Source organism: Asterias amurensis, chromosome 9 (assembly GCF_032118995.1).
Source record: "Asterias amurensis chromosome 9, ASM3211899v1".
Classification (NCBI taxonomy): Eukaryota; Metazoa; Echinodermata; class Asteroidea; order Forcipulatida; family Asteriidae; genus Asterias; species Asterias amurensis.
This window is the reverse complement of record NC_092656.1, coordinates 10,605,547-10,618,155: the sequence shown is the minus strand read 5'-3', so window position 1 is coordinate 10,618,155 and position 12,609 is coordinate 10,605,547. Positions and strand designations below refer to the sequence as shown.

Here is a 12,609-nt window from a genome sequence, read left to right as displayed (position 1 = left end):
ATTCATTAGGTCGCAAAGATTGTTTTGATTTTGCACAGGGCAAGAGACCGGTCAACTAGTCGATTTCATCAACCGTTAAAAGGTGTTGGAAATTTAAGCGAAGAACGGTGAAAATTAAGTTTTGATATCTACAAATAAAACTTAAAGGCAATGGACACTATTGGTAATTACTCAAAATAATTATTAGCACAACTTCACTTGGTGATGAGTAATGGGGAGAGGTTGATGGTATAAAACATTGTGAGAAACGGCACCCTCTGAAGTGCCATAGTTTTCGAGAAAGAAGTAGTTTTCCACGAATTTTATTTCGAGACCTCAGATTTAGAACTTGAGGTCTCGAAATCAACCATCTAAACGCACACAACTTCGTGTGACAAGGGTGTTTTTTTTTCTTCCATTATTATCTCGAAAGTTCGATGACCGATTGAGCTCAAATTTTCACAGGTTTGTTATTTTATGCATATGTTGAGATACACCAACTATGACAATTACCAATAGTGTCCACTGCCTTTAATGACTGAAGTGAACCTAATGAGAATGACTAAATCAAGTGGATGGAAACGAAAATTTAACTGTATAAAAGCTAAGTATAGAAACCATTAATTTGATTTCATGTTTTTCATGGATGCTTTTCACCACAATCATTCTTTGTCTGTCAAGGTGCCGTGGGCCAGACGCTGAGTGCCTGGGCCTGAGCAAGAACCCCCCATTACTTCCACTGACGGTGAACGAGCTCTTGTACGTCTCTAAGCAGATAGCATCCGGTATGGTGTACATGGCATCGCAACACTTCGTCCACCGTGACATGGCCACGAGGAATTGCCTGGTTGGTGATAAGCTGGTCGTAAAGATCGCAGACTTCGGTATGTCTAGAGATGTGTACAGCACTGACTACTACAGAGTAAGTACACGAAAACACGCTTGGGTTTACTTAATGCGTCTTGTTGCCAGACAAGTTGTGCAGTAAGATGCAACACAAATCGATACCCATCCTCCTGTATCCCTCTTGCATTCGTGCATTTGCGTGGTCGTGGTTTTCCTCTTGTTTTTTGTTTTCATTCCCAATTGTTGTTGTTTTCTTGTCATTCGCTGAGCGCTTTGCAACCTTAGAATAAGACGCTGTATGGATGGTGCTATTACTATTATTAATAACACATCACAAATACTCTTTCAAATGTTAATTACAAGGAAACACCTAAAAGTTAAATTCAGAAATTACATTGAAACTTTTGTCCCCAAAGTAAACCAATGATGCATTTAAGTTTCTCCCTCTTTTTCTTTAAAAGGTTGGGAGCCACACAATGCTGCCAGTACGTTGGATGCCGCCAGAAAGCATCATCTACCGAACATACTCAATAGAAAGCGATGTATGGAGCTATGGAGTGGTGCTGTGGGAGATCTTCGAGTATGGAAAACAGCCCTGGTACGGACTGTCAAATCATGAGGTAGGAATTCAAAGAACTATTGTTTGAGTTTCAACATGAGATTTAACTTATATCACTTTACAAACACCATGTTAGACTTTGAAATCTTTAGGTATGAAACCACGTTTTACCAGTTAGTTACATTTTCCATTTTGTGACGTATTCAAAGATTTTTGTTGCGAAATTTTAACATGAAGTTTAACGTCAGTACAGTGTCTGTATAATCCCTTTACATCCACTATAGCCCTGGACTGTAAAATCATGACTAGGAATTCACGTATAGTGGTTGTGTTTACCAGTTGTGAACATTTGTGTCCGTGACGTTTTCAAAGATTGTATTTATGTATCCTGACGTAAATTGTGACGTCAGTGTCTACAGCATTTTGCTTGTACGCAAAATACAACATGGTGGGCGCTTATTTAGGTTTGTTTGAGTTGTTTACGCTTATATCGTTTGACATTTTTACCGCTCTTTTTAAACAGACTGCGTTATGGCAACTACGTCACATTGGGATTTATACGACTTATTGGTCTGGTATACTTTTTTCTTTCAGGTAATTGAATACATCCACAATGGTATCTTGCTCGACTGTCCCAAAGCGTGTCCGAAAGAGGTCTACAAGGTGATGTTAGGATGTTGGCAGAGGCAGCCCCAACAACGTCTTGCGATTAAAGAAGCACACGAAGCCATGTCCCGACTCTCGGACGAAAACCCGCCATTTCTGGACATGACCGGCAAGAATACGTTCGTGTAGAAATGTTGTCTGCACATGAAGGAGACATTGTGTGACCACCAGCTAAAGGAAAGGACGAAAATTGTGAAATTATTCCAGATGCCAGATTAGACCAGATACAGCCGGTCTAAACCGGTTTAGACCAGTCCATCATTGTGACTGAGACCGCATGGCCAGATGACACACAGAGTGATTGCATCTGACAAGTCAATGCCGATGAACCATGCATGTCCCTATAGCCGGCGATATATAAACTTATATGAAATAAGCCCGACATAACAGTTCGTTCCTTATTTCCTACACTACAATTATTACTGTGTATATTTCTCATAAAACATGTAATTAAATGTATATAATAATTATGTAACCAGGTGCTGAACACAATTCACAAACTCCTGAACATGATGGGTCTATTTTAACAGTAAGGCATTGATGATCTTAACTAATACACAGAGATGAAAACTTCTATGAAAATGTTATTGAGCTGACGTCTTCATCACAATGATTCGAGTTGCGCCATTTTTGGAGTCAATGGGAGTCAATGTCCCCCCTGTGTGTTATAATACTGTGTAGTGTGAATATCATCCAGCACGGTATTGACAAATTTACATAATGACTCTCTAAAATGGTCGCTACGAGTGACGTCTGGCGTGTTTATGGGGCAACAACTGAACGCTACAAAGTCCCACAAAACCATGAAGCCACCGGTAGTTCACAACACGAAGTTTTATAAAAAGCTCCAGACTGGAGGAAACAAACTGTGGACATCCCCAAAATTGTGAGCTTGAAACATTTGCTACGAGTGACGTCATCAGACGTGCTTGTGGGTCAGCTACTGCACGCTACAAAGTCCCACAAAACCATGACGCCGCCAGTAGTTCATATTGGAGTAAATAGCCCGTGTTGGTTTGAAAACAGTCTCCCGACTTCCCAATTGTGAGTTTGACACCGTCGCTACAAATGACGTCAGGCGGGCTGGGGGTCAACTGCACGCTACAAAGTCCCACAAAACCATGAGGCCGCCAGTAGTTCATATAGTGGAGTAAACAGCCCCTGTTGGTTGTAAACACTATTACACATGAAAGTGGCTACGTGGGCATAACAATAATTGATTAAAGTAACATTCCATTCTATTGGCCTATTATAACATAATACTTATAAAATGTCGTTATGTGTGAATCTAGTGAGGTGTCGCGACCACTGTGAGTTGCGCTGACATATTTTTCATGAAACTGAAAGGTTGAAGCGAATTGTAAATACTGTGAACAGAAAAAAAGAAGCGTTTCTTTGAGACCGTCCCGTATATTATGTGTTTTGTTTATAACACAGATGTGATAAAATAAATGTCTTTCCTATTTGTACAAAAATCAAAAACAAAAGCACAAAAATACCAGATTACCTTAGATTGTTGTGACGTTTGGAAAGCATGCATGCGCACAATATTGTGCAAAGTTGTTTGCCATTGCGTCGGGTTGGGGGAGGGCATAATTTGTCAACTTTAGATGTACAAGAGTAGCTGTATACATAGGGCGTCCACGTTATATAAAAAACATTTACTATTTTCAGTTTTTACACCTGTAGACATTTCTTCATAGTCATCGAGGCCTGCTCCATTTTGTCCGTGAATGCTATACAACCACAGCTCTTTAGGCGATGAATTGTAGCTAAATCTTTAACTCAAAAACTTCCATAAAATGTATTCTTTGCAATGATGCAAAGGCCTCGCTCGCGATGTCGAGACCTTAAAATTGTATAAAGCGTGTGTATATATTGTTGTAAACAGAAACTAAGGTGTATTATTTTGTATACAATTTTTATGTTTTGTTTTTTGCTGGGACCAAGGCTATTTGTTTCTCTTAATTTTGCGTATTATGCGTATATGCTGGTTGTACCTGGTCCGGTACAGAGACCGTGTGTGTCTAGGAACTTCCTTGCTGTTCATAGTGGATGAAACAACACGTGTATTCGTAGCCTGAAAAGTAAGGATCACAATTTGGTTTGTCTCCAAGACCAGTTTTGTGAACTCTCTTACTAAGAACACGTGGCGGTGATTTTATGACAACTTCCGGATCATGTTTGACCCGGATTCCGGATTCCTTTGGGCCTGACCCTTTTCGGAGTCATCATGACCCGAAATCAGTCAACATGACTTAGACATGAGTCAAACTGACACAGACACTCTGAAGCAAGAGTTTTTTTAATGTAACATTTTGTTACTGCTGTTCAGGCAAACTTTTACAGTGAACCAGTCGTAAAGAAGATGTCCATAACTCACCATGATAAGTGATAACCGGTAACCTCATTCACCACTCACAACCTGTTTCACCACTCACCACAAGCTAGGGCTATTGTTGGTGGAAGTCGAACCATCGTACACACACTATACGTTCACTTTTACTGTACAGAATTACAAACAATTAAACCTGCTACCTCTTTGTTCAAAATCAGAATTGCATTTAAGTGTCGTAAAAAAAAAAAACAATTCTAGAACTACGTGCAAGATTTACGCCAATGACAAAATGTTTAACAACAAATTAATATGTAATTTAAAATGTGTGATGATGTTTTGGAGAACGTTCATTATAGCTACGCATCATTGCCACATAAAGCAGTCATATAACCAATATGTGTTGATAGGAAATGAGTGACATTACTTTAAGGTAAACAAACAAATACATACGCAAACAACAAATATATTTTGTTCATGCACCAAAATGGCTTGTACTTACTAAGGTTTGCACTCTGCATACATGAAGTTATCTTGTTCATATACTATTAAAACTGGAAACATGTTCATTTATATTTTAATATCTAAAATCAAGCATCTTAAGATATTTCTTAAAATAGTTCAGATAATTTCATTTCTCGATGTACCGTTCTACAAAGAGAACGGGTTTGCGATGTCTTCAGGGTACATCTGTGTTTTAACATTCGACAAATCACTTGTTTTAGAGTAAACGATGATAATCATTTTGATACCACCAAAATAATAACAAATAAAATAAATTGTACCACTATTAACGTCAAAATTACAATTGTTGAGTAGTTGTCTCCTGCTGAAATCGGCGGGATCTGTTTCAGCAGTTTCTGGTGACGTCACATAAGTGTAACATTTTCAAATTGGGAGTTTTGGGAAGCTAGGTAGTAGTAGACTTTAAGGGGAAACCAACGGTTTTCGGTAATGAGCACATGCACATTATTACGTAAGCAACGGAAATTTTACCTGTCTGCTGCCACCTAGCGTTCCAAAGTCTCCCATTGGCAAAACAATTTTTTACGGAAAATGTATATGTGTCTATGGAAGGAACTGCAGTTTAGTAGATGAATGAGGTGATGGTGGTAGAAAATCCAAATTCAAATTTAAACTGTCCACGAAATAACTTGGATGTGCTGACGTCATACGTGTGGTGTTGTCAATGAGTTCATAAATATTTAACTTGATATGTTTCAATATAGAAGTTAGGTTTTTTATATCATTCGTGTTGTATACTTGAACTGTTACATCTGAAGTGCTGGCAACTTCTATAGGCTAACAACAGCACTGCTGTTTATTTTTGGGGCGATCAAAGATAGATTGACTAGGGCGGGATTAGAACCTGCAACCTTCTGATTTGACGTGTTTGGTGTTCTATACGCGGATAACGTAAACGCGAAGATGGCGTTCTCAAAAATCCCGCTCGTGTCAGTTTTCTTTGTTCACCTCAAAATTGGATTTATATTTTACCCAGTCAGTTTCCCTGGTGGTTTATTACTGGTTTATGACGAGTTGGTGTTACTCCTCATTGTGTTGGTAGTATTTGTTATTATTACGGAAGGTCTCACGGGAATCCTCAGCGGGTAAAGTACATGAATTTTAACAGAGAAATATAGATTGTCAGATTATTGTACTTGATTTACCTCAACTTTTTAGGAACACGTTGCCTTGGATCGGACGAGTTGGTCGATAAAAAGCGTTTGTAACCGTTTGTTATAAAATGCATATGATTGGAAAAATTTTGTAAAAGTAGAATACAACGATCTACACAAATTTGCCTCGAAATTGCGTGGTTTTCCTTTTACATCGTCGACTTTTTTGACTCCCATAAAAATGGCCGACCGTGTTTTTTTCGCGACGTAAGAAGAAAACCGTGCAATTCCGAGGCATGTTTGTGTGGACCATTTATATTCTAGTTTTAAATTATCTATTTAACCATTTGCATTTTATAACAAACGGTTACAAATGCTTTTCGAAGACCAACTCGACCGATCCAAGGCAACGTGTTCGTTTAACGCTTTACTGTTGAAAACTGCGTTATGAAACAGTCTGTTAGTGTATAACCTTTAAAACGCCATTTTATTTTGTGTACATGTATTTTGATATTGGTAATAATATAGTGAACCGAATAACAAAAACAACCCAGAAACACATGGTTATGTATGTTTAAATTCTCCACTTGCCGTCAGGCTCTAAAAGATGTGGTATTCTACCTCTAGGATGGTCTATATATAATGTTCAGTTTATGTTAAGTTTTTGTTAAACGTTTATTTTGTTTCACCCGTGTCCGTGGTCCGGGGCTAAAGTAACCACCTGAATGTGACGATAGTTTAGTTTGTTGATGTTGTCGAACCCATGTGCTTACAGTTTCTTTAAGTTAAAGGGTATACAATGCTTTCGGATTGGGCTTTTGGGGCTATAGAAGAGTCTGTTGTGATTTAGGGTTGAAAAGATGCTTTACAAGTAGAATATAAAGATTCACGTAGACATCCCTTGAAGTTTACAACTTTATTTCACTTTTTGAACCAACAGTGACCGCCATTTTGTCGAACCACATTGACTTCACAAAGTCATGGTCCGTGTGAGTCCACGAAGTAAAAGGAAAAACATACAAACTAGAAGGATATCTGTGTGAATCATTATATTCTATTTTCACGACACTTTGTCCAGCCATTATTAACTTGGTAATAAACGCCCGTTATGTAGCCCAAAAGCGCCCAATCCGAATGTAACGTGTCCCTCTATGGTCCATGTCAAACGAGGCAATTAATACAGGCAACCAGTTCGGGTCAATCTCCATTTGTTGTTTGAACGTTGTTGTCTCTCCATTAATATTGAAGTGTGTATGTTTTTTGTTTTTTTCTCCAAAAATGCAACTCTACCTTTTATTTATTACTCTCAGATTGTTTTGAATGGATCATCATCTTCCTCGATGTTGTTATTTGGGACCTTTGAGAAATTTTAAGTAAAACAAAAATATCTTATTTTTCAAAAATATGAACCAATTCTGATCGGATAATGGCCTTGTCTGTCTTGTTTCTGCTTGTTATTTTAAACTTGTGCGTTGTGTCGTAATTTATTGTTTCATTGACCTTTAATATACATTAAAAAAAAACAGAAATCCAAAAAGGACTTCAGCTCCGAATTGTGAAAAACCAAAAGCATAATCAAAAATGAGAAGAAAACCACTATATGTAGGGGAAATTCTACAGCAGAGACATAGACCTTAATACAAATTGGGAAACCAGTTGAACTATCAAAATTAAGTTGTGTACAATATTACACGATTGTTCTTTGAAGGTTTATTCACAAATTGAAACTTTATTAAAAACAGCCAACATATTGCTTTCTTGTTATAAAACATGTTATCTTTTTTATATGTAACTAATATACTCGAAGTCACTCAGCTAACCAATGAATTATTTTAAAACCTAAAACGTGTGTGTTTATCTGTTGTGTTTACATGTTTTTGTATCATGTAATCAAATTGAATGTTTTAAGGTTAAACTAATCACTCTCGACTCACAATGGGTTTTGTTGCATCAACAAATGTGTATTTAAGATGTACGGTGCCCAGCTTCATAAAGCCTTTATAGCACACACATCTGCTAAGCACAGTAAAATATTGCTCAGCAAAAAAGGGTTACCAGCCAACATTCCATAATGTTAACATTGTTGCCATTGGTGCCCTTCTCATTTTTATTTTAAGCAAACGAAAGTTGCTAAGCAATATTTTCTGCTGAACAGCTTTATGAAAAATAAATGGGCTTTGGTGAAGTGTGTGTACACGACCCTATACAGTCACAATATAATACGATTCACCTTGTTAAAACATAGTTGTAAAGTGTTTTATAACAAATATTTGTAAGTGTCACTAAAAAAACGTACGATATCGTATATATCAATTTATTAAAATGAAAATGTGTTATATTTTCGTAACTATACTAACAGGGATTATAATTATTGGTACGTGGGAACTGTAGAGTAAAGAAAAAGTCAGTGTCATTGAAAACAAGATGTTCTTTTAAAATAACAACACTGCCAGAATTATTGAACCATTTCAGCCAAAAAAACAATCATAGGTAGTGAGAGTAGAAAACCAAATCCTTAAGCCCTAAATATTTGTCCAAGTAGTCACAATATAGTTATAACGGAAACATTTCCTGACATTGATCATTGTGCGTTCTTTGCTATTGTTATGTTTTACAAAAGGGCGTAATTTAGGGGATTCAACATTGAATATACACACTCATGCCCCGATAACGATAAACGAAACGAGAACGAAACGAAACGAGAACGAAACGAGAACGAAAACGAGAACGTTAAAAATGCACGCCCTCGATTGGTTGAATGAACGTGGGCGTATTCTGCGTGGAGCAGTTCAACCAAAAGAACGCGTTCGCTTTGCTTCGTTATCGTTATCTTTTTCGTTATCACTGCACTCTGTGACTCGGCCTATGGGTGTGACCAGTTTGCTCATGCTTATTGCGTGGGATACTGAAATGGTCATGAAAAAAAAAACTTAAAGTAAGAAAACACATTGTCTGTATGGATTGGTAATGAGATTGTTCTTCTTGCCCTTATTAACTGTGTCGTTCTAACGCCATTAAATTGCGTTGTAAAACAGTATAGTAATTTTAACAATTAGCCTAAAACCATACCGTCAAATTGTTCATGTTTTCAGGACTATTTAAAAAATTTAAAAACTCCCACAGAATACAAGAATTGTAAATCTGTATACCCGGGCGTATTTTAAAGTAACAAACCAAAACCTATATGATACTATTATTATGATGTTGTGACCGGAAGATGACGTCATCAAGTACTTGTGTGTTATTAAAAACCGTTTACAGGTATGCACTAAACTACTGATAATCAAGTTTCGTTGTGTTCGTTCATTGAGTGAGTTTTAAAGGCAGTGAGTGTACACTATTGGTAATAACTCTAAATATTGTTTGGCATAAAACCTTACTTGGTAACGAGTAATGGGAGAGGATGATAGTATAACACATTGTGAGAAACCGCTCCCTCTGAAGTAACGTAGTTTTCGAGAAAGAAGCAATTTTCCACGAATTTGATTTCGAGACCTCAGATTTAGGACTTGAGGTTTCGAAATCAAGCATCAGAAAGCACATAACTTCGTGTGACAAGGGTGTTTTTTCTTTCATTATTATCTCGCAACTTTACTGAAGCCAGGTTCAAACCCCTTATCTGGTTGTAGCCCAATTTCATGAAAAAATGCAATGCTTTCCCCTTGCGATTTTATATAATTTTAGCCCAATTTCATCAACATTGCAAGGCTTACCCTTTTGCGATTTTATATAATTTTAGCCCAATTTCATCAAAATTGCCTGGCTTACCCCTTGCGATTTTTTTCTGATTTCGGCCCAATGTCATCCAAATAGCAAGGCTTACCCTTTTGCGATTTTATCTGATTTTAGCCCAATTTCATCAAAAATGCAAAGCTTACCCCTTGCGACTTTATCTGATTTTAACAAAACTTCATAAAAAATGCAAGACTAACCCCATGCGAGTTTATCTGATTTTATCCTAAATTTCATCAAGAATGCAAGGTTTTACCCCTTGCGATTTTATTTGATTTTATCCCATTTTCATCAAAACTGCAAGGCTTACCCTCTGCGAGTTTATCTGATTTTAGCCCAATTACATGAAAAATACAAGGCTTACTCCTTCCGATTTCATTTGATTTTATCCCAATTTCATCCGAAATGCCAGGCTTACCCCTTGCGATTTTATCTAATTCTCGCCCAATTTCCCTAAAAATGCCAGGCTTACCCCTCTCGATTTTATCTGTTTTTTGCCAAATTGCAAGAAAAATTCAAGGCTTACTTCTGGCTATTTATTTCTAATTTTCGCCCAATTTCATAAAAAAATGCAAGGCTTACCCATTGCGATTTTATCTGATTTTATTCCAATTTCATCAAAATGCAAGGCTTACCCATTGCGATTTTATCTGATTTTAGCCCAACTTTCAAGAAATATGCAAGGCGATTTTTTTCTGATTTTAGCAAAATTTCATCAAAAATACAAGGCTTACTCCTTCCGATTTCATTTGATTTTATCCCAATTTCATCCGAAATGCCAGGCTTACCCCTTGCGATTTTATCTAATTTTCGCCCAATTTCCCTAAAAATGCAAGGCTTACCCCTCTCGATTTTTTTCTGTTTTTTGCCAAATTGCAAGAAAAATTCAAGGCTTACCTCTTGCTATTTATTTCAAATTTTCGCCCAATTTCATAAAAAAATGCAAGGCTTACCCATTGCGAATTTATCTGATTTCAGCCCAACTTTTAAGAAATATGCAAGGCGATTTTTTCTGATTTTAGCAAAATTTCATCAAAAATGCTAGGCTTACCCCTTGCGATTTTATTTGATTTTATCCAAATTTCATCAAAAATGCAAGGGGTGATTTTATCTGATTTTATTACAATTTCATCAAAATGCAAAGCTTACCCATTGCGATTTTATTTGATACTATCCCAATTTTTTAAAAAATGCCATTTTGCGATTTTATCTGATTTCAGCCCAATTTCAAGAAATATGCAAGGCGATTTTATCTGATTTTAGCAAAATTTCATCAAAAATGCTAGGCTTACCCCTTGCGATTTTATTAGATTTTATCCAAATTTCATCAAAAATGCTAGGCTTACCACTTGCGATTTTATTTGATTTTAGCCCAATTTCATCAAAACTGCAAGGCTAACTCCTTCCGATTTCATCTGATTTTAGCCAAATTTCATCCAAAATTCAAGGCTTAACCCCTTGCTATTGTATCTGATTTCAGCCCAGTTCTATCCAAAATGCAAGGCTTACCCTTTTGCGATTTTATCTGATTTTAGCCTAATTTCATAGAATGTGCAAGGCTTATCGTCTCCTCTTTTTATGACGTATAAAAACAGGACCGATACCGATGCATAAAGATTGTGAAGAGAACCGTAGCCTGTGCGGTAAGAGGTGGGCTTTCAATGCTACTGTCACCAAAAAATGAAAAAAAAAAAACGCTTACTGAACAATAAACTCCAAACGCAAATGAAAATTATTTATTTCACATCAAATACGACGAGAAATGTTTCAAGGGTTGTTTCCGTTATCATCATTATAAGACCGTGTAAGTTTGATGTAAATCTGTGATCATCACGAAATTATGTAACGTTCCTGTAAAAATAAGCGGAAAGAAAACATTCAAACATTAAATAATCAATATCTTTAAAAAGGTTCTTTAAAGTTAAAACAAATTTGTGCAGAAAGTTAGTTAGAGTGAAGACCAGGCATTCAGGGGACTCAAAGTCTGATCGAAACCAGCGTGGTGATCACCCATTAGAACCCTTAAGGGATGGCTAGTCCCGGCCCCTCCTTTACTTTCCGACCCGGGATAATCATCCTACCCTAATTTGGGGAGAGACATGACGGACCCCAATCACTTACTGGTGCTAGCAGTAAAAGTCATGTCCCTATGGTACGGGGCGGGATTCGAACCGGGTCTCCCAGCTCTGGAACGCACGCAAGCGAACGATCCAGTGCACCGTGTCGCCACAGTGCCCGTTGGTGTTTGAAGCTGGTTTTTATACTACTTATATAATTCACTGGCGTCTATAAGCAAAAAAAAAAAAAAAAAAAAAAAACCTAACTGGGGTTCGAACCTGGGTCGCGTGGCTCTCAGCCATTTCGCATTTCGAGTAGCTATTACGCCACATGAGAATCAATAAAGGACATTTACATTAACACCAAATTTAAACCAACCAAATTAAACAAAGGTTAGGGTTTATAATGTGAAGTATTGGAAAACAGTGTTATCGTGAAAGAATATTTAAATTAATTAGATTGACCAAATAAATCTTGAGAAGTCGAATGAGAAACAGTGGGACTTTCTCTCTGCTCTTCAGCATTTCTGTTATTTTAACAACCGCGGCAGTAGGCTTGTGGGTCGGGATCACTGGAAGTGGGTTCCAGGGTGAATGTTTATCTTCACATTGAAACCGGTTAGTAATGATGGTAACATTCTTGCCGTGCATTCATTTAGATTTATAACACCCATTACAAGTATTCTGCCTGCTCATTGGTTTAGAGCGCGTCACATAACATGTCTTAGTTTTGCTAGACGACGGCCGTGTGATAGTGCGTCGGTTTGCCGTGCGCTAGTCCGAAGACTAGCACATGGCGTGCAGTACCAAGACGTC

The 12,609-nt window shown here is 37.3% G+C and overlaps 1 protein-coding gene across 2 annotated transcripts in view; it reads left to right on the top strand.

Annotated features, from left to right (window-relative positions):
- Positions 1–9,261, top strand: part of LOC139942018 (BDNF/NT-3 growth factors receptor-like) — a 92,981-nt gene extending 83,720 nt beyond the window's left edge. For both annotated transcript variants that reach the window (XM_071938685.1, XM_071938684.1), the window contains exons 12-14: positions 661–901; positions 1,287–1,445; positions 1,979–9,261. In XM_071938685.1, coding sequence (XP_071794786.1) covers positions 661–901; positions 1,287–1,445; positions 1,979–2,179 — 601 coding nt within the window. In that variant the 3' untranslated portion in view covers positions 2,180–9,261. The remainder of the gene's footprint in view (positions 1–660; positions 902–1,286; positions 1,446–1,978) is intronic.
- Positions 9,262–12,609: the final 3,348 nt, after the last annotated feature.